The following is a 26,716-nucleotide window of genomic DNA, read 5'->3' as shown; positions in this document are numbered from 1 at the left end:
TGATTTAACCTTAGATAGGCACAAAGATACAAACTGAAGCAGGTGAAGACAACACTGGAAGGAAAAAATGAAATTTCATCAGCATATACCCTGTAATTTATGCCAAGACAGGAGTAAAATTCTACAAGTTGGGGCTAGATATTAAAAGTGTTTCAGAAAGGGCAGTACCCTAGGGGGCGCCAGTTTGTACAGTGTACCAAGCTGACAGAGAAGTAATTTTAAAATATTTTTACAGATTTCTGTTTTGTCTGCATGTTTTAACGGTAGGTAGTTATTGATTGTATTATATGTGATTATGGATACAGTGTTGTGCTACACATTGAACATGGATTTAGTGGAATAGGAGAGTTTGTAAATAAATACATATAAAGTTAGTTACCCATTTAAATACATGGGTTTTCCTTTCTATTTGGTCTAACTTAACTGGTGATGCATCGGATGTACACCTCGTTGTCTTTAAGTGTGCATTTACAGTGGAATCTCTTGCAGAGTATTTCACCCCATAACAGGATGTAGAGAAGCTATGGAAACTGTGCCTAAGCAGATTCAGGCTGAACAGAGCTCTCATCAACCTGCTCTGTGATACAGTGGGTGATTGCTTGACCTCCCACATCGTTCACCCTCACAGCTTGTCTGTTGCTGTAAAAAGCAAGGACAGTTCTGTATTATCTAATATCTAACAGCTCCTTCCAGAGGCTGGTAAGAGAGAACTGGCATGAGCCAGTTTCAGCTGCGTTGGCTCTTTTCTACAGGCCGTGGTTGACTATATCCAGTATTACTGTACTGAAAGAAGGAGAGAAGGGAGGTGCAAAGGGGCTTCTCAGACAGCTCCAATGTAGTGACATCTCTAGACAGGAGATTGGGGGGGGGGGGGGGGGGAGGGGGGTAAGAGTTAGGAGCAAGCCAAAATGACATTTCCACACATCACCCTCACAGCACAGCCCGTCTTCCAATTGGCTATGAAAAAAAAAAACCACACAATAAGAAAGTCCCAATGACCTAAGCAATTTATTTAAAAAAAACAAAACTTCTGCATGGATATGGGCATGAAACCTGTAGTTTGTGCAGGAAGGGAAAGAATCAATATAAACTCTTCACCTCTAGTTCTGTTTAACATGGCAAATATTCAGAAATTCCAACAATGGGCTTAGGATGCTTCCCCTTGCAACCAAAAAATTAAAATTTTGGTGTCACCTCAGCCACACAAACACCAGAAACACTGGTGAGGTAACACTCAGAATCTATGCAGCAAACCTGCCATATCATAACAGCACCAACTACAGGACTTGTACAGCAGCAACCGTACCTGGGAAAGGGCAGCACTGCAAAGATTACCACAGGCCTTCACCAATAGAAAACAGAAGAAGCCAGACTGCAATAGACCTACATGAAGGAAGAGATTCTGCTAGCAATCACACATGCAGAACAAAGAATGACCCTTACCTAATACAAGATAAGGGACAATACATTAAAAATAGAAATGTATAGACAAAAACTGAAGTTGAATCCCTGAGAAGCCAGACTCTACATGCAGTGCAACACCAAAGAAAATGAAACAGAAGTACATTTCTTCCTGTACTAAACAAAATGCAAAGCTTTAAGAAATGCACATTCCCAAACTGAGATACTGTATTTCACTCTCTAAATACGGAAAATAAAATAATTTTCTAACTCTGTTGTCTTGGCGTTTTATTTTTGTGACTTGGTTGATCTTGTATTTTTTTCTTGGTCTTCTCTAGGGTCTCCTTTCCATATTCAATTTATCATCTCTCCTGTTTTCTTCCATTCCTTCCCAACAGACATTTATCTTTTCCTTTCGTTTGTCTCCATTTCTCTGCCTATCCTCTCAGCTAACCTCTCGCTTCCCATCTCCGCCCACACCCATGATATCCCAAGTACATAATAAAACCACCACTCCCACGCCCTCCAATACTCAAGCAACACCAACACCACCCTTAATTCATTCAAACACACCTCAATCGAAATAGAATCCATCCTGAAGAAAATCAAACCCACTGTGCACTCCTCAGATATGATTCCTACCAAAATCCTCCTCACCATCCCCAACATCATCTCAAAACCCATAGCCAACATCATCAATAGATCCATCTCCCTAGGCACAGTCCCAAACCAACAAACAAGCCATCATAAAACCCATTCTAAAAAAAACCTGCCCTCGACCCTTCCGATCCCACCAACTTCCGTCCCATTTCCAATTTTCCATTTATATAAAAAATATTAGAAAAAATAATGAATCGTCAACTTATGGATTACTTAGATGAACATCAAGTCCTCCTCCCCTCCCAATATGGTTTCTACAAACACCATAGCACCGAAACACTCATCACCCTTTCGGACTACATCCTGAAAGCCTTAGACAAAGGCCAATCATATATTCTTGCCCTTTTCGATATATCCTCTGCATTCGACACTGTCAACCATAGCAACCTAATAACATGACTTGAAGAAATTGGCATCTCTGGCATCACCCTCCGCTGGTTGCAATCATACCTTAGCAACAGACAATACAGAGTAAAAATTGGGAATACTGAAACTAAGCCATTTAACCTGACACAAAGCATCCCACAAGGTTCTTCACTGTCATCCACCTGTCATCTCCTGACTAAACTTGGCCTTCCGCATTTCATATATGCAGATGACGTACAGATCCTCATACCCATAACAGACTTTGCCTAATGCCATGAAGACCTGGGAATCAGCCCTCGCCGCTATCTGCACCCTGCTTTCAGACAACTACTTTGCTCTCAACACCTCTAAAACTGAACTGCTAGCCATCTCACCCTGCAATATCAATTCTAACCTACCCCAGCCCATCACACCTCTAGCCTCCTTCACCTTTTCCCACCATGTCCGCAGCCTCGGTGTCACACTGGACAATCAATATAATTTTTTTTTTATTTACTTTTTATTAATTTTGAACATATACAAAGCATACATATCTTTGCACAGAAACACAGCAATTTGCCAATATTACATCTATTTATTAAACTCAAATTTAATTAAAATAATATTTAACCACTAACTTCTTGTGAGGGGGGCAGAAGAGTTTATGGGAGAATACACAATACTAAAACAAGAGGTAATATTAATCCCTGTGAAGCCTATCATTTATCCATCACTTCTATTGTCTGAAATATTCACAGCATTATCTCTAGGGGAAAATGTTAAGCTCCTTTTTCTTGTATCAAGAAACATCCTTAATTGTTCTGGGGCAAAAAAAATGAAAACATCTTTATTATACGTTACTACGCATTTGCACGGATATCTTAGAAGAAACTTAGCCCCAATAGCCATACATTCCTGCCTCATCAACAAAAAAGCTTTCCTCCTCTCCTGTGTTATTTTAGCCATATCAGGGAAAATTTGTACAGGATATCCCAGAAAACTTTCACCCATATGTTGAAAATAATCTCATAAGCAGGCTTACATCATTCTCAGTTATTAAAGAAACAAGTAAAGTAGATCTTTCTACTATTTCACATGAGGACTCTAGAAACTCTGTCAGGTTTCCAATGTCTAGCTGTTGTTGATTAACTTCCCCACCTCTCTTAAAAGGAAGAAAATACACCTTACTAAACGATGGCAAGGTTTCAGTAGGTATTCTCAGTATTTCTATTAAGTACTTTTTTAGAGTTACCCGAGGCATTTCACCAATAACTCTTGGGAAATTTAGAATTCTCAAATTTAGTCTCCTCATCTTATTCTCCATGATTTCCAGCTTTCTAGTCACAGTTTGTTTGTCCTGAATTAACTTTGCACACACATTCTGCATTTCCTTTACTGAATCTTCTAGAACACCAATCTTGTCTGCATATTCCTTAAAGCGATTATCTTGTTCTGATGAGATTCTGTCCATTTTCCCAGATAGCAAAAATAGTTGTTGAGAATAGCCCTTAAACATGGGGCGATATGAGGCATGTAACTCCCACAGGGAGTCTAGAGTTACCGTTGTTGGTTTAGGTATGTCTTTCACTTCCAGGAGCTCTAGTTGATCTCTTCCGACAGGCCTCCACTCGCTTCTTCTCCCTCGAGGGAAGATACCTCTCCACTGCAACGGCCTGTTTTTGCTCCCACCACAGCTCCTTCTAAACCACACTCACAGAGCGCCATTGTTGATCCGGGGCCTTCTGGCTCAGAGGCTGCTCCCTCCACGTAGCAAGTTTCACTCTTCGGTGGTCGTTCGCTCCGTGGCAGCACAGGGAGCTGAAGGGAATCTGGCGCTATCGGCGTTCTCAGATCTGGGGGGCTTAATGATGTCTCCCCAGATAGATTTGCTGCTCCCAACAGCAGGGTCCGCTCCCCCATTTGGATAAATTGCGGCATATTCAGGAATCGTTTTCTGGCCAGGCAGAGTCGAAGGCATTGAGGGATATTACCCTCACTCTGCCCTTCCTTTTTGGAGGCATTTTAACAGCGTTTTTTCAGTAAAACGAAAAAACAGGAGCGGCCAGCACCTCCCTGCCACCATCTTGACTCCGCCACTATCAATATAATTTTAAAAAGTTCATTAATGCTACCCTCAAAGACGGCTTCTTCAAACTTCATACGGGGCAAAAGGAGGAAGCACTTGCCACCCTGTAGAAATGCATCTGCTCCAATAACATTAAGGTAATGAGCTACCAATTGTACACTTATGGTTTTGTTTCCTCCAAGGAGCCAGAAAGCCATCTACTTGAATTGAAGTATTACCACAATTTGGAGAGCTATGTCTGCTGTGACCATTAGCTACTGATGACAGATATGTTATAATAGCCATATATTAAAGCAGAGTCCCCTCTATGATTGAGTGGCTTGGGAGCCAGGTTTTAGTGTGAATGCTGGAAACATTGTCAACTTCATTGGCATTAGTGATGCAATCATAGCTTCTAGCGTTACAATGATGTGCTGCATGCTTTCTGTGCTGGGAGTTGATAATTAGTACCTCTTGTTGCCTGGCTACCAACTTCCTTTCTCCATCCTTCTGCCCCCTGAAAAGCAGTACAACTGTGTCCATTGCTTCTCCAGGTCCCTGATCATGCACAACTTTGGGCTGCTGATGAGGTTTTACTCAATAGATCACACTGTTGGTTTCCTTATCTGTCTGCCAGTGAAAGTCAGCAAGATACTCATTATCTGCTGATTGTTGTACACCATTTGTGAAAATCAGCATCTTCTTTGGCCAAAAGGAAGTAGCTGTAGAGGCAGAACAGATGGAAACTAAAAACTCAAACTGTGCTCCAATATTTCACTTGAGAGCTCTCTGGAATATGCATGGTATGTAAACAGTGACATGACATTGTTGCTGATGAATTTCACATGCTATGAGGTTTTGTGTTGGCCTATGCCAATGTTATGCTTTTATAGCCAGGACAGTCCCTCAAACAGTGATGGGATTTGCATAGTGTACAAGTTTGCTTGCAAAGACTGCAGCACACCATATTTTGAACCTTTCTAAGCTACTGATAGTAGTGTTTTCCCTGTGATATGCTTTTTTTTTTTTTTTTAATGAAGGCCTGGAATATTTTTTGTGCATTGGGGCACAACAATCTTTCTTCTCCTCAGTAAACTTTCAGTCCATTACCTCAGCTCATCTGTCCAGAACTAGGGGAATGCTCCTAGGACCAGTCCTGGGTCCTGTTGGTAGTGGCGGCAGCAGCAGACAGTAATGAAATCAAAATGGGACCTGTGAGCCAGTGAAAGCTCACTTACCCTGTGACAGTTCTGCCCCCTGTGACATTTTCTTTTTAATAAAAAACCCATGCAGGAGTAGTAGTGGAGCCATCACAAGACCTACAAGTGTGTACTGACTCAAAAACCCTGCATTGCTTCCATTACTGAGCTGCTACTTTTCTCAGAAAATACAGCTCCCCGAAGTGTCCTGGGGGCAGCTGTCTGCCTCCATGCCAGAATCTACCCCATTAATTCAGAGGTGAGGTAACCCCTTCCCATTGACTCCTATGGAGCCAAGGCAAATAAGTGTTGAAGAGAATATAGACAGGCTTGTGACTGAAACATGGGCAACTGTTTTTGTCTTCTCTTCCTCACTGAAGTAATGGTGTGTGCATGCTTGGTATGGTTTCCCTATCATTTTCTAAGGGGTAAGGACATCACTCAGGTGGCTTTGTATTTCAGAAGAGGGATACTGATAATGCATTCCATTGCTCTGAGCCAGGCCAACCCCACATGCCTCATATCTTCATTACTGCTCAGCTCCCCATTTGGGTTCTCATGCAATTGATGAGCCCCATTCATTAGTCTTCCTAAATAAGCTGTTCTCCATGGACTTCTTTCCAGCCTCAAATTGTCGTCATTAGGATCAATTCACCCAAACTCAAAACTCCTCTCTTATACCAACAAGAAGTGTTTCCTTCTGGCAAAGGTTGAAAATTTACTGATTAATACATTTTGGAATTAAACTGAATACTGAATTAACAAGACAAATGAACTTTTTCCTCATTTTAAGAATTAAAGAGTTCGATCATCTAAAACCTATTTATTCTAAAGAAACAGTGAATTGTATTATACTGTATAACAAACCCTGTACACAGTGTTATGACTGACAAGATTTTAGTGTCTTCTAGCAAAGTTTTACTTTGAAGAAAGACCATTGTATGCATAGGGATGGGAGCAGGAAGTATGTATATGTGTATAGCAACAATTATTATTTTTATAGTGCTACTAGATGAACACAGCACTGTATATCAGTGTTAAATAGTCAGATACAAGTCCCAGCCCAAAAGAGCTTACAATCAAGTGAGAGCCTTAGGCAATGGGAGATAAAGTGACTTGTCCATGGGTTACAAGCTAGATCAGAAAGAAGTGGTTTCCCCGATTCTTAAACCATTGCTTTAACTACTAGGCCACTCCTTAATGTAGAAGTCCACTGTAGCAGATATCTGTGGTCTTGCATGCTCCAAAAAGTAGAGATGAGCTTCGTTTTTCCGTGTTTGGTTGGGTTTTGGTTCGGGCGCTTCGTGGGAAATTTTGTTTTCCCGCGGTACGAATTGGGAAAACAAACCCAAAAAATGAATCTAAAAAAACCTGAATCGGAAAAAAACCCACCCCAACCCTTCAATTTTACTTTATTACAACCCCCCCCCCACCATCCCGATCCCTCCCCCAAGACTTACTAAAAGCCCTGGTTGTCCAGCGGGGTCCTGCGAGCGATGTCTCCCTCTCAGGCCGTCGGGCCTACCACAAATCAAAATGGCACTGTGCCCTTACCATGTGACAGGGGCTATCAGTGCCATTGGTCGACCCCTGTCACATGGTAGGAACAAATGTGCTGGCTGTCCATTGCTCCTTCCATGTGACAGAGGCAGACTAATGGCACTGGTTGCCCCTGTCACATGGTAAGGGCAAAGGGCCACCAGCGCCATTTTGATTCCTGGCAGGCCCAATGGCCCGAGAGGGAGACATTACTTGAGAGACCCCGCTGGACCACCAGGGCTTTTAGTAAGTCTTGGGGAGGGATCGGGATGGTGAGGGGGTTGTAATAAAGTAAAATTGAAGGGTTGGGGTTTTTTTTTTTTTCTTTCAAGTGTGCCCCTCCCCCCTTCACTAACCCGAAAAATGAATTTTCCCTGAAGTTCGGGGAAAATCTGTTTTGGGGTTCGGGTCCCCCGAACCACGAAGAATTAGGCAATTTCATTGAAATTGCCTAATTTGTGATAAAAGAACGCACATCTCCACTAAAATGTATTAAAGTGTAATAATGTCCAAAACCACTGGAAAATAAATTGTCCTATTAAGATTTCTTTTGGAACCCAAACAGCCATAATTGTAAAGTTGTAATGCTGAAGTGTCCCATCCATATTACTTAGGATACTCTTACCAATATGAATCTTGGTTATTTGGATTTTCCCCTCACCTAAATTTTCAATATCTTTTTATAAGTTTTGTTTTTTTGTAGTGGGGCAGAGGACAGGTAGGACCTAATAGTTTCTTCTGGCTCCTTTTGGCCGAATCGCCGCATCTCACCAGGCTAACAAATGTCCGGGCAGTGAAAAGTGAGGGCAAGGAGCTAGTCCTAGCTCCAACCCCCATGATGTGGCAAGCGTTGCTTCCATGGTTGGATCGCTATCCCAATAAGGCTGGGGCAAATACTATACTGAGCAGCTTTTGAGAGCATTTCCTTATTCCCTTTATGGGTCAGCTGCAATCCATCAGAACATATTCTGGCTAGCTTCGTCCAGGAGAATCTCAAAAAGGAGGTTCAGCTTGGGCACATAGCTAGCCCGTTCACTAAGCCACCTTTGGAGCACCTGGTTCTGTCCCCTCTAGCAGTCATTCCCAAGAAGGAGCCTGGAAAATTTAAGTTCATACACAACCTCTTACCCACTTGGAGTTTCACTGAATGACCATAATTCCCTCGGAATACTGCTCCGTGCAATATTCATCCTTTGACACTGTGTTAGACTTAAGATCCTGCGGTCAAGGCACCCTTATGGTGAAAGCGGACATTGAGTCTGCATTTAGACTGCTCCCAATTCACCCAAGCAGTTTCCATCTACTCTACTTCTAATCTGAAGGTGGTTTTTACTACAAGTACTTGCCAATGGGATGCTCAGTCTCTTGCACCTATTTTGAAACCTTCAGTACTTTCCTTCATTGAGCAACTAAAGAGGCATCTGGACTAGCATCCCTAGTCCACTATTTGGATGATTTCCTATTCATTGGAAGAAAGGGTTCGCTGGAATGCGTTAAGCTGTTCCACATCTTCTGCGAACTGGCGAGCAGATTTGGCGTCCCTTTGGCGGAAGACAAGTCCCTAGGCCCAGTAACTGTCCTCACCTTCCTAGGGATAGAGCTCGATTTCATGTGTATGGAATCTAAACTTCCAAGTGACAAATTAACTAAACTGTCAGAGTTGGTGGCTGCCACCTTGCGCAGCAGGAAAGTCACACAGACACATGAGGTACCTCATGAGCAGGCTCGCCTTCTTTGTGCGGGTCATTCTCATGGGCAGGATTTTCCTGTGTCGTTTAATTTGAACCATGGTAGGTCTGATTCATGACCACTACCACTTGCATGTTAATATGCCCATTAAAGAAGACCTGAAGCTATGGTCCAAGTTCCTCAAAGACTTCAATGGTGTCTCAGCCTGGCTCCCTAGCCCAGTCAGCAGCAACAATGTTCAGTTATACTCAGATGCATAAGGAGGCATTGAATTTGGTGTCTATTTTAGAGGAGACTGGTGTTCTATGTGCTGGCCAGACAGGCCACCTGCGGCTTAACCAAGATCATCACATTCTCGAGCTCTTTACCATCATTGTCGCTGTGCATATTTGGGGGTGCTGCCCTCAGCTGTCAATGGGGGGTGTTATGGTGCAACAATGCTGCAGTAGTTCAATCAATTAAACAGACTTCCAAAAGTGCCTCCTGGTGGTGGAGTTGCTGAGGGAATTTGTTTTATCCTGACTGCACGCGAATATGGGTGAAGCATGTTCCTGGAATGTGCAATGAGAGAGACTCTCTCTCGTTGCAAGTGGTCCCTGTTCAGGAAGTTGGCACTGCAAACTGAGCCGAATGGCAGAGAGGTCCCGGAACAGCTTGGTCCTTCGGAACAAGACAGTACGTGAGATGTTGTGAAGATCACTTGCCCCATCCACAACATCCGCAACTACAAAGTGAAGGCGTTTCTTGTTGCAAACTGCTGGTCTGGCCACCAGGTCCCAGAGGACCTCTTGATCAGCTATATAGTGCACGCCAAGTGGCAGGGACTGTCCAGGAACATAGTTCATTCGCACCTTGTGGCCCTAATGTTCTTCTCGAAGCTAGAAACTGGTCACATGGAACAGCATTTTGTGGTAAAACAGATGATGCTTAGCTGGGCCAGAGAGTCCCTGCCGCAGCATGACACATGGAGACCACTAACCCATGATCTGCTGTTATGTTTGTGGCATGTCCTGCTCACGGTAGCTACTAAAGTTCAAGACTGCGCTTTTCTGGGTTGCTTTTGCACTGGCATTTTTTGGCACATTGCATGTCAGCGAATTTACTGCGCCTTTGGTCAAGGCACAACAGCTTCATGGCTTAATAGGAGAGGAGAGGATGTCAGCATTTTAAATAGCACCTTATACCTAAAGCTGAGACAGTCAAAGACCGATAAGGGTGCCTGTGGCCAAGATATCACGCTGTCAGCGGTTAGAGGTTTGGAGACATGTCCAATAGCAGCTGTAGCCCTATACTTAACGCTATGCTCAAGAGGGGATGGTTTATTTTTGCTGCACCATGATAAAATCCCCTTTAACTCACTACCAGTTTTCGATGGTATTCAAAAAAGCCGTAATGGAGGCAGGGCTTGACAGTGAATGTTTTGGCACTCTCATTCTGCACTGGAACTGCTTCCAGTGCTGCCACAGCTGGTATCCAGCAGGCAGTGATACAGCAATTAGGCCGATGGAAGTAGAGAGCTTACGCATCACATTAGGCACAGTGACTGCTCCCCTATGCTGGCGCCAGGTGCTCGCCATGACCAAGTTTTCTATTTTACTTGCAGTTGCCATCTGCTGTCGCTCTGCATGACTTGTCGGCAACTCATTCATCACACATTCTCAGAAAAGGGTCATGGAAGGGAAATTTGGTCATGACATTGAGCTGTCAGGGAAAGGATGGACACTCAAATGGTTGGGTCAAGGAGGCATTGCCTGACCTGATCATACACCTTGGTGGTAATGACCTAGGCAAGGGCATCGGCATTGCTCTGATGAACATGATCAAGGAAGACTTTAGCCACCTAGCCTCCTGCAAAGATCTGCTGGTCTGAGATCATACCCCGACATAGCTCAATGTGCACCGGCTGGTGGAGAAGATACTGTGCCAAGTTCAATTGTCAGGAGGCCAAGGCTATTCTAATCCAGGGTGGGTATTTGTGACATGAATGGGTGGGAAGACATTGTGCAGAATTATATGCCTAGGATGGTGTACTTGTTGAACTTGGGACATGATCTGTTCCTGCAAGTTACAGAGAGGCTGGTCATCCATTTGATGCAGGAGCCATAACTGTTTGGGGGGTGCCATCATGTGTGGGCAGAAGGCCACTTTGATGCCCACCCATGGCAGACCCTGTGGCGGCAGCAACTGAGTCCAAGAAAGCATTTGTAATTGCAGAGGCATAGAAGGAAGCTGGGGGGGTGGGTGCCAACTGTATGTGAAAGGCCTAATGGCTCTCACTCGTTTGCCATGGATGATCAATGTCAGGCCCGAGCTTGGGATCTCGACAGATCGATGGCTGGATTGTGGGGAGGGGTTCCATGAGGGTTTGCTTTGTGGCGGCCGGGCTAAGATACCCTCTGATGGATAGGCTCCGGTGGGGGCTTGCTTTGTGGTTACCGGGCCGAGATCACATCCAGTGCTTGGCAGTCATGACATCTGTTCCGGGGGATTGCAGTGCACAATACCCCGTGGCTCTGCTTGGGTGGAAATTAGAGTTATTGGCACCTGCCCAGTGGCAATTTTTGTAATTATTGCCCAACCTCGGTGCCTAAATTAGACTCCCCTGTTAGGGACTCTAATAAATGGCTGTGGCCTATGCATCCAAATTATGTGTCACAATTTTCTTGTGTGTATTTGGCAGAGTCCAGCTAGGCTGGGGTGAGGGCGGAATAGAAGTGTCTGGGCTGCCCGGTTAAGAGGAAGTTCTCTGCTCTGCCCTGAAACTAAAGAAATTGTTTATAATTAAGGTAAGAAACCATTCATATCTGCATTCATGTGAATTGTACTGGAGTTAGCTATGATTATTCAGGAGCCTTGTAATGGAGTTCATTATTTTGCCTGTACATTAGTACAAGTTGTTAGGATTTATAAATGTGCAAACTACTGTTATTAGTTGAATTACTACAAGCAATGTATTTGCCCTTAAAAAAATATTTAAATAGATTCTGTGATATCAAAAAGATGTGCATGTGAAAGGGGCATGTGCAGGCAGATCACTGTTTCCTCAGCAAGACAGAGGAGGTTCCCTGTTCTGGTCTGAAACTAAAGAAATTGTCCTGTTTATAATTAAGGATTCGTGTTGTAATTTGCTAGAAATTGAGGGTTCCCTTGGCCTCTGTAATGAGGGTTCAGCCATTAGCAGCAGAAGAGATGCTGACATCTCCCACCCTTCAGCATTCACACAGCTCCACAGTAGGACACAAGCTGGGACTTTGTCATCAGTGCAAAGACTGTGTCAAAATTGGAATTAGCTGCTGATTTAATACCAGTTTGAAATATTTGAGCAGGATTTCATGTGTTTGTGGAGTGAGCAGATTGATCAAGTTGGCTAATTATTCAGTAAAGTTTAATGCTGTTATATACTAATGAGGCCTGTTGGTGCTGGGCTATCAGTTGAACTGCAGGTCTCTACAGCCTTAACCTTGCATAGTCTGAAGCTGGTTAACTCAGAAGAAATAACTTACAACAAGAAACCCGAGTCACATATATATTGCAAGGTTACATAGATATGTGCAAATATTTCATAATGCTTTTTTTCTTTCATGGTTATAAAAATAAGAATTTTGTCATAACTATGCACAACACAGAAGTTCCATTATAAGTACAGCATTGATCATTAGAGATCATTTTCTTCTGTAATAATCTAGACAAGAGTCTGCTGGCAACCACAGGACAGCTTTAGAAATCGCTCAGTGGAAGAAGTTAATTGCATCTGACTGGGCAGGGAAGGCCAATTGCATAGTAGTGTTTAAAAGTTCTAACACAGCCAGAAATGTACCTAATGCATTCCCATGGAGAAAGACAATGACCTCTAGTTTTCTCTTAAACAAACAAAAAATAGGACCAGATCCTCTCAGTGCTCCTCAAGTAGAATAAGGAACAGATCACTCCCTCAACTTGATGCCCTTGATCAGAATCACCCAAACAGCAGACCTTTTATCTCTTCCAGTGAGATAGAAGTCAGGACAGTCCTATATATTTTTTTTCCCTTGCATTTATGGGAACCAGTGCTCTCATTCAGACAGGGTTGGGAGCTAAGGCTTAAGTAGCTGTACAAAGCTCATTCATGGATCTATCTGAAGGAAAACAAAGAAAGACCCTACTTACGTAAAGGAGACGTTGTAAAGAAGAGTTTTGATCCTTCCATTAGCTCAGTGACTTAACCACAAACCATTAGGCTAAGATACATTAAACATGACTGGGAAAGAAGGAAATCTGGTAGGCAAGTTTTGATAAGCTTATTAAATGTAATTTGTCACCACTAAGACTTTGGATATTATCGGAGTCTCTTTGTTCTTTTGTACGCCACTGCACATTTAGTTGTAGCACAGACACTGGCACCCTTTCTTCTCCTCATGTTTATAAAAGATTAGAATTCAAAAATTTAAAAAAAAAGGTACAGTATATATTGGACACACAACACTCACAAAGGAATGGAATTAGCATTGATACTCACAACTTTTTAGTTAGTGCTAATTCCAGCCCCTGGTATGTAACATATCGTAAATTCAAAAGGAAAGGAGTAGATAAAGTAATTGCAGTGTTCTGGGAAATAGTTTCTTCTGCTCAGGATTCTGCCACACTGAGTAATAAGGCATTTCCGACAAGCAGCGGATGCTGATGTTTAATAGGAACTTCCATAGAGCCCAATTATGCAAAACAGGGCTGAATCTGGACCATCTTCTCCAGGAAATTGAAGCCTACAGCGCTTGTGAAACCTCCTACCTCCTGCCATGTGGCTTCCAATAAACACAGCTGCATGAGGAATGAGGCAAAATGCAACGCTGCTGCTGAGCCCCAGGAATTCATGCACAAAACCACTGTGGCCATCAATGCAGCAAGAAATTATTTGACGGATAGTGCAAGGTCCAGTAATGTGGTCTTGTTGGGGCTAATTTAAAAAAAAAATAAATAAAAACCCACATGGCCAACCAATAAATTCCCATTTCCCTTTCATTATTTTAATACATTTTCCCCCTGTGCCCATTGAAACCTTATATCTGTGTCTGATTTCAATGAATTTTGAAAGCAGAATTCTCTGCGCAGACACCTGCTTTTGTGTAGTCACCTCTTATATTTCAAAAAAGGAAGTGCAAGGATGCCCCACAGATGCCGATCCCCGGCGTTGGATCTCAAAGATATCATTAAATCGGGTTCTCCTTGTCAACATGTTTTAAATAAAACACGCTTAGCAAAGGAACCCCATAGGAGTGGGCATTTCCCCGGAGGGTCCGGCCTGCTCATTTCCCACCGGCCACAGTGGATTACAGATGTTGTGCAGCAGCAAGTTCAGTGAGGCAACAGATGCATAAACCTATGTCCCAGCGCAAATAGCGCCTTGCTGTGCAGGAGAGGCCAGGCCCAGTATTGCAAAAGAAGGATGAGAAGCAAATGAACACCTGGCAAACCTCATCAATGCTGACTTAGCAATGCAATCTAGTGGGGAAAAAAAATAATTAGAAATATTTTTCCCAAACTTGTAGCCGTCTCCCTGAAAACTAAATCGGCCTTGATCCTAATCTGTTTCCCATATTGTCTGTTCTTCTGAGTGGAATGCCACACATTTTAAAATACAGGTTCATAGGCTCTCGGCAGATAGTCTTGAATGCTAGATGTGTCAATTACCAGTTTAGGAGAAAGGCATCATTTCTTTAAAATTATTTATTACTTACTTCATTCAATAACTGGGGCAGCCTGGACACCCGTAGTTCTCCCACCCGCAGCATCCTGGCCAGGTACTCAAAATTACACACACAAGGAAAACATGACACTAACTTTGGATGAAATGGCTGCAGCTGTTTATTAGAAGACCCTTACAGGAGAGTCTAATTTAGGCACAGAGTCTTGTCTCCTCTGCCTGCCTTCAATAATCGGGCAGGTGCAGAAAACCCAATTTTCCTCCGCCAAGCAGAAACTGAGGGAGTCTCACTCTCGTGAGCCCCAACAGGAGTTGTGACAGCCCTCCCCAGAGGGTCCTGGGCAGGCTGTTATGCAGCAGGCTCCACCAGAACCTCCTCCCAGATGTAGCTGTCTGTCAACAATCAAGGTCCAAGCCCCGGGCCTGACATTCTCTGTCTTGGCCAACCACTGTGAAGTGTGGCCCAAGCCCCCTCTCCTTTACCAGCACCCTCCCCGATCCCTTTATTGCCACAAGTCATTTCTAATAGCCTCTCCTGGACTTGCTGCCACCACATGGAATTAGTCATGCACGGGCCAGGGTATGCCCTGCCTACCCACACACGACAAGCTCCCCCCATACTAAACAGCTATGGCATATGCATCCACACTAATAACCAACCTCCAAATAGCTTGCAGAAACAAGTCATTGCTCATGTCTGACAAATGCACTCCGTCCTTAGCATACAATTTCGGGCAGTGAACGTCCACCCACTAATGTCTCATGTGATACCCACCAATGCGCTGAATAGCCTTGGAAGCTGCCAATTCAACTTGGCAAGATACCTTCCCCATCAGGCCATGCCCAACACACTGACAAGGTATGATTTTGGACCAACAGATTTTGAAGGATGGCAATGCTGAGACAATGCGACTGAGGTCATCCCTGATCATGTTTAGTAAAGCGAGACCTGCGCCATTCCCCAAGTAATTGCCTCAGAGGTGAATAAGGAGGTCTGGAGGTACTGGTCCCACTCATTGACTGCAACAGGGGCCATATTTGGTGCCAATGCATGCCTCCTTGATCAATCCACTTGACAGCCCAGTCTTTTTCTGATAGCCCGAGATCTCACTGAAATTTCTCCTTCATGGTTCTGTTGAGACCGTGCGTGATGAATGAGCGGCCAGCAATTCACATGAAACTATGGACAGGGGCTGCAATTGAGTGAGGAAAGTTAAGTTTTGGTAAGCACCCCACCTGGCGCCAGTGCAGGGGAATAATTATGCCTAATGTATGGCACCCTTTCTTCTCCTCATGTTTATAAAAGATTAGAATTCAAAAATTTAAAAAAAAAGGTACAGTATATATTGGACACACAACACTCACAAAGGAATGGAATTAGCATTGATACTCACAACTTTTTAGTTAGTGCTAATTCCAGCCCCTGGTATGTAACATATCGTAAATTCAAAAGGAAAGGAGTAGATAAAGTAATTGCAGTGTTCTGGGAAATAGTTTCTTCTGCTCAGGATTCTGCCACACTGAGTAATAAGGCATTTCCGACAAGCAGCGGATGCTGATGTTTAATAGGAACTTCCATAGAGCCCAATTATGCAAAACAGGGCTGAATCTGGACCATCTTCTCCAGGAAATTGAAGCCTACAGCGCTTGTGAAACCTCCTACCTCCTGCCATGTGGCTTCCAATAAACACAGCTGCATGAGGAATGAGGCAAAATGCAACGCTGCTGCTGAGCCCCAGGAATTCATGCACAAAACCACTGTGGCCATCAATGCAGCAAGAAATTATTTGACGGATAGTGCAAGGTCCAGTAATGTGGTCTTGTTGGGGCTAATTTAAAAAATAAATAAATAAAAACCCACATGGCCAACCAATAAATTCCCATTTCCCTTTCATTATTTTAATACATTTTCCCCCTGTGCCCATTGAAACCTTATATCTGTGTCTGATTTCAATGAATTTTGAAAGCAGAATTCTCTGCGCAGACACCTGCTTTTGTGTAGTCACCTCTTATATTTCAAAAAAGGAAGTGCAAGGATGCCCCACAGATGCCGATCCCCGGCGTTGGATCTCAAAGATATCATTAAATCGGGTTCTCCTTGTCAACATGTTTTAAATAAAACACGCTTAGCAAAGGAACCCCATAGGAGTGGCATTTCCCCGGAGGGTCCGGCCTGCTCATTTCCCACCGGCCACAGTGGATTACAGATGTTGTGCAGCAGCAAGTTCAGTGAGGCAACAGATGCATAAACCTATGTCCCAGCGCAAATAGCGCCTTGCTGTGCAGGAGAGGCCAGGCCCAGTATTGCAAAAGAAGGATGAGAAGCAAATGAACACCTGGCAAACCTCATCAATGCTGACTTAGCAATGCAATCTAGTGGGGAAAAAAAATAATTAGAAATATTATTCCCAAACTTGTAGCCGTCTCCCTGAAAACTAAATCGGCCTTGATCCTAATCTGTTTCCCATATTGTCTGTTCTTCTGAGTGGAATGCCACACATTTTAAAATACAGGTTCATAGGCTCTCGGCAGATAGTCTTGAATGCTAGATGTGTCAATTACCAGTTTAGGAGAAAGGCATCATTTCTTTAAAATTATTTATTACTTACTTCATTCAATAACTGGGGCAGCCTGGACACCCGTAGTTCTCCCACCCGCAGCATCCTGGCCAGGTACTCAAAATTACACACACAAGGAAAACATGACACTAACTTTGGATGAAATGGCTGCAGCTGTTTATTAGAAGACCCTTACAGGAGAGTCTAATTTAGGCACAGAGTCTTGTCTCCTCTGCCTGCCTTCAATAATCGGGCAGGTGCAGAAAACCCAATTTTCCTCCGCCAAGCAGAAACTGAGGGAGTCTCACTCTCGTGAGCCCCAACAGGAGTTGTGACAGCCCTCCCCAGAGGGTCCTGGGCAGGCTGTTATGCAGCAGGCTCCACCAGAACCTCCTCCCAGATGTAGCTGTCTGTCAACAATCAAGGTCCAAGCCCCGGGCCTGACATTCTCTGTCTTGGCCAACCACTGTGAAGTGTGGCCCAAGCCCCCTCTCCTTTACCAGCACCCTCCCCGATCCCTTTATTGCCACAAGTCATTTCTAATAGCCTCTCCTGGACTTGCTGCCACCACATGGAATTAGTCATGCACGGGCCAGGGTATGCCCTGCCTACCCACACACGACAAGCTCCCCCCATACTAAACAGCTATGGCATATGCATCCACACTAATAACCAACCTCCAAATAGCTTGCAGAAACAAGTCATTGCTCATGTCTGACAAATGCACTCCGTCCTTAGCATACAATTTCGGGCAGTGAACGTCCACCCACTAATGTCTCATGTGATACCCACCAATGCGCTGAATAGCCTTGGAAGCTGCCAATTCAACTTGGCAAGATACCTTCCCCATCAGGCCATGCCCAACACACTGACAAGGTATGATTTTGGACCAACAGATTTTGAAGGATGGCAATGCTGAGACAATGCGACTGAGGTCATCCCTGATCATGTTTAGTAAAGCGAGACCTGCGCCATTCCCCAAGTAATTGCCTCAGAGGTGAATAAGGAGGTCTGGAGGTACTGGTCCCACTCATTGACTGCAACAGGGGCCATATTTGGTGCCAATGCATGCCTCCTTGATCAATCCACTTGACAGCCCAGTCTTTTTCTGATAGCCCGAGATCTCACTGAAATTTCTCCTTCATGGTTCTGTTGAGACCGTGCGTGATGAATGAGCGGCCAGCAATTCACATGAAACTATGGACAGGGGCTGCAATTGAGTGAGGAAAGTTAAGTTTTGGTAAGCACCCCACCTGGCGCCAGTGCAGGGGAATAATTATGCCTAATGTATGGCACAAAAGCTCCATCGTCCCATCTGCTGTATAACAGCTTATAGGAGGCCAGCAGTAGCTACACAGGAAGCAGCTCCGATGTGGAAGAAGTGAATGCCAAAACACTTGCTCGGCAACCCAACCTTTTCTAAGGTCTTCTTGAGAACTGCCATGAACTGGTACATGCTTAAAGGGGATCCGTCATAATACAGAAGAACAAACCATCTCATTTAGGGTGCATTGCTAAGTATAACGTCACGGCCATGACTGGACATGTCACTAAGCCTCTAACAGCTGTCAGTTTGATAACCTGACCACACATTCCCAGTCTTAGACTGCCTCAGCCACAGAGATAAAGTTCCATTCGAGACACTGACTTCTTCCTTCATCAAGCCCTTCAGCTGCAATGCATTCCAAGTTGGCGCTGAAGATTCACTATCATGCAAGGCCCTGAAGAATACTAGTGAAGGCCTCCTGAAAAAGCATGGTCTCAAACTCATCGGTGGCTACCACAGGCAATACACACCAGAACAACAAAAGGTCACGAGTTAGCGGTCTCCGTGTGTCATGTCAGGGTAGTGACTCCTGGGTCCAGCCCAGCATTACTCTTTTTTACAGCAAAATACTGTTCAGAGTGTCCCGTTTCCAGCATAATCAAGAAATCCAGTGCAGCTAAATGTGAGCGAATCATGTTCCTATAGCCTCTGAGGCTCAGCATGCACAATGCAGCTAATCAGGAGATCCTCTGGAACCTGGTGCCCAGACCAACCGTTCACAATCAGGAACACCTTCACTTTGTCGTAATTGTGGATGTAGTCATTCCAAGTGGATGGAGCGAATGATCTTCGCAGCATTTCACACACCATCTGGTTCCGAAGGAACATAGCTGTCCAGGGTCCTCTCTTCCAACTGATTCCACCTGCAGTACAAGCTTCCTGAACAGGGACCACTTGCAATGAGAAAGAGAATCCACTATTTCATTGCATGTCCCAGGAACTTGCTTCGCTTATGCCACAATATTCATGTGCAAGCAACATAAATCAAACTCCCTTAGCAACACTGACACCAGGAGGCAATTGGATTGTCTGCTTATTTATTGGACTATAGCTGCGTTGTCCCACCACAGCACTTGCCCACAACTCGGCATCTCACCCCATACATGCACACGGGCAATCACAGAGGCCATTCGTGCGAATATGCGCACCTTAGTAATGTCTCTCTGAAGCTGCTAAGATGCATCTAATTCCTTCTGCCTCTCACACCTAGTTTGCCCCTGCTTCCTATGACCCTCTAACAATTGGAATAAATCAATGCAATGCCTATGCCTAATGCAATGTCTAAGGGACTTGGGCACCAATTCCTATAATTCGTGCTCCGCTCCAGATAGCTCTGCGAGCCTTGAAACATCCTCACAATCTAATCTGGTTGCTACAGAGGAGGACCAGGAATATCTGGAAGAGGAGGATGAAGAACTGGATGAGCCACTGTAAGAGGAAGAGGAAGACTGCTTCGGCTCATATGCTTGAGCTTATCCCTCCACCTGCATTTCCCATGCAATACTCTTATTGGCACTCTGAGGTAGACATACCATGCTCTTCAGCTGGAAGGGATGCTGGTACAGGAACTGGTGCCTAGGGTCTACTGCCCTAATCGCTGCAGTGGGTCTCAGCTGTACCCTCTGGTGGTGTATGACGATACCAACCATGAGTGTTCTTCATTGCCTCTTGATGTATATTGCTTAATGCCACTGAATGGGAATCCTGGTTGCCACTGTGTCAGCACTTTGAGCAATATGGAAAACAGTAACTGCACTCTCCCAATCCCATATCACTACCAAGATATGGTGAGTACTCCCGGTAGTGGTGAGGGGGAGAATGAAACACTGATGGGGAGTAATGAGGACCCTTTACATGCAGGGTCCGCGAATCAAAATCAAACAGTGGATCCCCCCAATCACACCTGAAGCCATACAGATCCCCCAGGGAATAACCTCTGTTACTGCGACTCAGGTAATATCTGGATTGTGAGCTCGAGCTTCTATTAAACCGTTCAGATGACGAATGGCAAGCTGGCCATGATGGGGATCAATATCTTGATTCTTCCCTTGGGATGTGAGCAATCCTAATGCTATGTTCAGGTGCTGCTGCTGGAGCAGGTTCAATGCAGCGAGTGGAGATTTGCACTTCTGATTGTAGCACTGGGGGACGGAATACCTTCAGGCAGAAGAACCACCTGGTCCTGGGGTGTGTCAACTGGGAGCCGTAGCATCTTGGCATTAGCTGTGCCAGAACTAACATTGCCCCTACCCTGAGCTTTTACTCCTCAGCCTCCTTGCTTACTTGGCTCATCCAGATTTTTTTTCTCTTTCAGGGTTTTAATACCTGCTTCTCCACCTTTTCCAGACCTTTTAACACCAGTCTTAGCCCCATGAGGCAGCCCAAATGCCTTACCTCCTCCCCGTCTTTCTAGATCCCTGCAGATCTAGAAACTTTTGGGTCCCGGCCCCATGGTACCTATTCAATAGGGGCACCTAAAGCCTCCACAGAGCACTGTGCTGAAGCCTGCCAGGCCACAGCTGAGGAGTGGGACCTTAGGATCATCCGTTGCAAATGTTGACAGTATCTCTATTTAGAATTGGTGTAAGCCTGTCTTGAATGAGCCAAAATGAAATTAGTGCAGGGAAATCCCCTTTTCTTTCTTTTTTTTTGTGGAGCTGTGAAATAACTAGGGAAGGCTTAGAAACACTGGCGAAGCACTAGCCAATTAAGAAAAGGAGATCAGTCTATTTGCCCAGCCTGAGCAGAAAATTAGTACTCGATTTTTATTTTTAATTGCCAGCAGAACATTAGATGCATCCACCTTAAATTGTGGGCAGCTGAGGTAAGTATGAGCCTGCTAGCATACAATGTCTTCTGGGGGTGGCAAAGCCAGACTATTCAATATATATATTTTTTTAATTTTTAAAAATTTGTAACAAGCACGTTTTTTTTCAATATAGAATGCAACTTATAAATTAGCAGCAGGGATCCAAGTGGGGCTCAAACCTGTGGCGTGATAGCACCGATCAGGCTGCGCTGAATCGTGCTGCATCATGCCAAGGAGGAGGATAATGAACAACCAGAGCGGCAGGTTTTTAATTCCCCACTGGCCCATCTTCCCGACTGCATCAGCACACTGCTCCTCTGGTCCAGTCAGGTGGTCCGGCCCTGGGGCACGTTATGATTATTTTATTTATTTATTTGTAAGCTTTTATATACCGACGAATGTTGGGAACATCTCATCGGATTATGTCACTGCACCCGACGCCGCACCAATCAGAAGGAGCTGGGTCACTAATCTGCGATGACCATGCGCTGGATTTGACCATCCTCCGAAGCGCCCAATCCCACTTGATGCCAGCACCATCATGGGGATGGACCCTCCGCGCCTGGGCAAGTGCTCCATGACAGGATGGGGACAGCTGCCCTCTCTGGTGCCCAGTTATTTGTGGCACCTGCACATCCGTGCTGGGAGGCTGCCCATGACTAATGAGCAAGGGAATAGCTTTAGGTTCCCTTTGTTTATCTGCTTGAGTCAGTTCAACCTTTACTATGTGCAGGGGTGGATTCCAAGAAAATACCTTGGAGGGGGCGAGGATAACAAAAATGCTATTGGCACCTTAAATAGCTACATCTGAGCAGACAAGCAGCCCTTGGCTATACTTTTGTAGATTAAAACAACATTTCAGCTATATATAGTTAAACTCTAAAAGCAGATTGGCTCATTCAGCTGCATAATGGGATTTTTATTTTGTAAACATGAATTGCAAATATGAATGAATGTTTGTTCTGCCACCCAAAAAATGAAGTGGGATCCATAAATACAAAAACACCCTTCCCTCCCAGAAATGTCCTTACCAGAACATATCCAAATTAATCCAAATACATAAGGGAGTCCTTTTTATTGCACTTCATCACTTAATAAATAAAATATAGTCTCTTCTATGGCTCTGCACAGAAATGCTTCATGAATCACTTCAATCAAAACGTTCAGAATGGTTCAGCGGCAATTACTGGAGATCAAAGTTTAATTCCCGAGTCTGTCTTTGGCTTCTTAGGCTAACTGGAGATGTTGCTTCCCCAGACCTCACAAACCTACTGGCCAGACTACTTGTACTGGGATCCAGACCTGAGTTTTGTTATTCCAATGACTATGTTAGATTGCAGGAGAGGGGAAAGGATGAAGATGGGGCTAGATATATTAAAAAAATTTTTTTTTCCATTTTGTGTCTCTAGGAGTAGGAAATAAAACTTAGCATATCTGACCCTTAATTTCAGATCCTATTATCTCACCATTTATTGTCCTTTTATGCATATAAATATATACTAGTATTTCTAATACTTTCATAGGAGGATTTTAACACCTCCTGAAGGTGATCAGTTACATTCTAGCTGCCTATTAGAGTAATGCCTATGTTAAATATGCCTGATCCATTCTCAGTTAATACTGAATTTATTTTGAGAGGCAAATGTCATCATGAACTTCTCTTTTCCCAACACTTTTAATAGAAAGTATTAATATACAAGAGCAGCAAACTGAAGAGATTCTGTGACAAGAATAGAAATTGCCTACAAATTTTTGTTTAACAGTAAAAGTGCTAAATATGTTGTGGTTTCATTTTATCATAGTAATTGTATGTTATAATGAAAGAATCAACCAATGAGCTACAGTCACTCATATTACCTTTGTTAAATGGTCAGTCATATGACGTTACAATTAGTAGGGAATCATCCAAATTTCCCAGTCTATGCAGATTATTTACTTAAGAAAAGTGATTCCATTTGCTGGTAGGAGGGGCATGCTATTTATATACCTTATTGTTTGGTGTTGATTCTCAATGCTAAATTAGTAAAGAAAACAGTTTAACATTGTGTAAAATTAGATCATATTTTGTATTTTTCACACTTAAAGGTTTTCTTTTGCTGTAGAAAGAACTCAGATTCTCTTCATTGTTCTCATCAAAAGATACATAAATCCACTACATTGTTACAAGATATTATAAACCTCACAGGGATGGTTTGGAATGCTTAATCATCAGTCCTATATTCTGATTGGTCTACTGCCAATAATTCTTACATCAGAGGTCCATTATTAAACTGGAAATAACCTCTGAAGTGTACAATAAATGCCTTCATTTTAAATATTAAGAGCACATAGATTAAAGATCTCCAGGTCGGAATTTTGTTTTCCTTTATGCTCCCTTCCAGTCATTACTTAAATCACCAGTAAAGTCCACAGTGCACTCTTAGACCTTCCAGTCGACTTGTTTCCTAGAGGCCAATTCTGCCTCTGACACCTTTTCCTAATGCATTCTGGTACCTGTAGTACTAAACTTACAGTGAATGGGGCCTAGTGCTCAGAGCAATGGCCCCTGAGCCAGGGATGCCAGGGTTCAATTCCCACTCAGGGATTACTAAATGGCAAATTAGCTCTCTCTCTGGAACAAATAAATGTGGTGAAAACCCAACATAAAAGATGAGGGGAGATAAAAATCAATGGACCCAAAGAAGCAGTGTGATGTAAGTTCAGAAACCAGGAATAGCTAAAATCTTCAAGAAACTGGGTCACTGCACAACAGGGAAATCTACCCTCAGGAAAAGCTGCATTTGCTTTCTCTAGAGTATGAATGAATCAAGCTAGCATTCCTATAACCCACTCTCACTCAGATCAATTCTAAGTGAAAAATTATGACTTTGGCATGAACAGTATTTGGAAAAACAGTGACTAATAGTTAACTGTTTTTCACAATACCCAACATGATAATTTGTCTTCCCACAAAATTCAGTGGTTGTTTTTAGATCTGTAAAAAAAGGATAATGCTTGAAGAGTATTATTAACCTTCCTTTAAGGCTTTTTCCTGTTCCCCCTTTTAATTATTGGTGTCTAATTTTGGCAACTTATACTAATATATAATTTCCTCATATCGCTTTTTCCTTTCTTTGGATTACTGTATAACATTGCCTATTTTTCTTTTTCAAATATCCTTTTTGTGTATTTGATTTGAAAATTATAATTAAAGAGCTAAAAAAAAAAGTAATACTGATCATTGCTAGTCCCTAGGCTTAATTAGAAACAGTATCATCGACCACCATCCACATTACTCAATCACTACATTTTTTTTAATATCCAAAAACGACCAAAAATGTGAGGAAAAAATCTTTTGTTCTTATGAAAAAAATGTTAAATATCAATTACATTCCAATATCCAATTTGAAAAACGAAAACGGGCTAGTGATCCTTATTGTTTGTTACCTCAGCAGCATTTAAAGAGTTAAACACGTTTTGTTTTACTTTGTGTTTCTTTCTTCAATCATTTAAATACCTGTATTGTAATTGTACACAGTCAACACAGTGTCATCTAACAACATAGCTAGCTCTGCTTTATCATACTAAGCAGCACACTTTGCCCTACCCTGTGCTTATTAGTAATTAGGATATAAGCGGTACGGAAAGTAGCAGGAAGGAAGTGAAATAGAACGCCCACAAGTCACTGAATATTTTATATCAATTCTAATTTTTTGTTACATGTTCCCAGCCACAGAGGAATCCTTCAGCTATCCTAGAAAGAAATTTATGTATGATGGAAACTTAGTTTTTATTCTGAAACCTAAATTACTCCTGAAAGGAGACCAAATTAAAAAGACCAAAAGCCACACAGACAGACAAATACATATTCTAAAGAGGCTAGCAAAAAATGTTTTCTACCTAGGTTTTTATACCGCTCACGATTTTACTGCTATCAACCTAAGAGTATTTATCTCACATCTATTCTTCTTAAGGTATCACATCACAGGACAAAAGATCTATAAAAAGCGTCATAAACCGGTTTGGCGATAGACAAGTAATGAAGAAGAAGCTGCATGACTACATTTCTAACGAGACAAAAAAAGAAAGAACCACATCGAAAGGTAATGAGGAAATCTTTCTGAGCAGTTTCTGTACCTTTGATGTTTCATTTTATGTATTCCCAGGCGTCCGTGATGGAAAATCAGACTAAAGCAGGGAGCCCAAGCTTTATCAATTTCTATTACCTGCCCACGGCAAGCTCACCTGTTCCTTGGCCACGCCCAGTTCCATAACACGCCCCTTTTACTCTACTTCCTTGTCCTGGTTGGAATGTGCTCTGGCTACACCCCTTGATTTAAGGACTACGCCTCCTCTCTCTAGCGGGTCACTGCACAGCGCCCCTTAGGTTTGCGTTGACTGTGAGTCAGGTGGTCCCCGAGTGGGTTGTCTTGATCTTTCCAGAGGTGGGCCGGCTTCTTGTGAATTAGAGGGAGCAATGCGTAGGCTGGGGCTTTTCCCTACTGCAGAATCTGTCATGGGTTTATCGGAAGGGCATAAGAAAGCTTCTGCTAATTATTTTCCCTCCCCACCGTTATTTTAACCTGGTCTAATTGTTTTTGTTATCTCCCATCTCAATGCATCTCGGAATTTGAGTTTTAGTTTTTATAGTAACGAACTGTAAAATGTAGCCTGTAAGTCTAAAAAATGCTTTAAGATGGGAGTTAAAACCTAAAAGTAATGGAGCAAAAATCACCCTAAATGAGCTAATCCAGTATTAGGTATGTACAGACAGGGGGTGTTTAGTATATGTTTAAGTTCTTCCTTTTCTCAATACCAGCACTCTAAATAATACAACCAGAATGTGAGAGTGGTGTCACCCACACCCACACTCTCATCTGTACTCCTGCGGTGTCTCCATCTCTCTGCCCTTTCTACTTTAAATAATGTAACATTGCTTGTTTTATTTTGTCCTCTAATCTGATTTTTATTCAGTTTGCGTTTAATCAGAGCTTTGGTTGCTTCTGCCCTTCCCCCTAAAAACAAAACAAAAAAAAAAAAAAACTCAACCAAAAAATGGGTTCCATGTTGGAGAATGTTCTGAGTGAGGGAAGAGAATAGCAGTCACAAGAGGCTAGAAAGCCAAAGGGGATAAAGATGGATTTGTTTTCATTTATTCCCCCTGTTTGTTTTATGCTTGGTAAGAGATCATTTGAGAATTAATTTAAGATCTGAGATAAAACTATGGTAACATTGGTTTTACTTAAAACTGGGTATGTAAAGTAACTGAAACACTGAGCTACATATTTTGGAGGGGGAGGGGGGATTGGATTCAGACGACAGCCAGTGCTGGCTTCTGACTTTTACAGTCCAGGGTATTGATTTGATACACAGACAGGGGAAAAGCACAGGACTGCTTCTAAGGCCAAGTCCGAAAGCACAGCACATTCAAGCAGCAACATTGTATGAAATATCAAGAAGGCTGCTCA

The 26,716-nt window shown here is 43.1% G+C and overlaps 1 protein-coding gene across 2 annotated transcripts in view; it reads right to left on the bottom strand.

Moving 5' to 3' along the window:
- LOC115090414 (hyaluronidase-4-like) overlaps positions 1–25,613 on the bottom strand; it is a 71,844-nt gene extending 46,231 nt beyond the window's left edge. Inside the window, exon 1 of one of the 2 annotated variants that reach the window (XM_029599478.1) lies at positions 25,494–25,613. Coding sequence is in view for 1 of the 2 variants with exons in the window: in XM_029599477.1 (XP_029455337.1) it covers positions 25,386–25,399 (14 nt within the window). In the remaining variant the exon portion in view is untranslated. Of the gene's footprint in view, positions 1–25,385 lie in introns of both variants that reach the window. The other variant, XM_029599477.1, reaches the window with a different exon arrangement.
- Between the last annotated feature and the right edge of the window lie 1,103 nt (positions 25,614–26,716).

The sequence above is a fragment of the Rhinatrema bivittatum genome, chromosome 4 (genome assembly GCF_901001135.1).
Source record: "Rhinatrema bivittatum chromosome 4, aRhiBiv1.1, whole genome shotgun sequence".
NCBI classification, from domain to species: domain Eukaryota; kingdom Metazoa; phylum Chordata; class Amphibia; order Gymnophiona; family Rhinatrematidae; genus Rhinatrema; species Rhinatrema bivittatum.
This window is presented reverse-complemented; position numbering and strand designations above follow the sequence as displayed.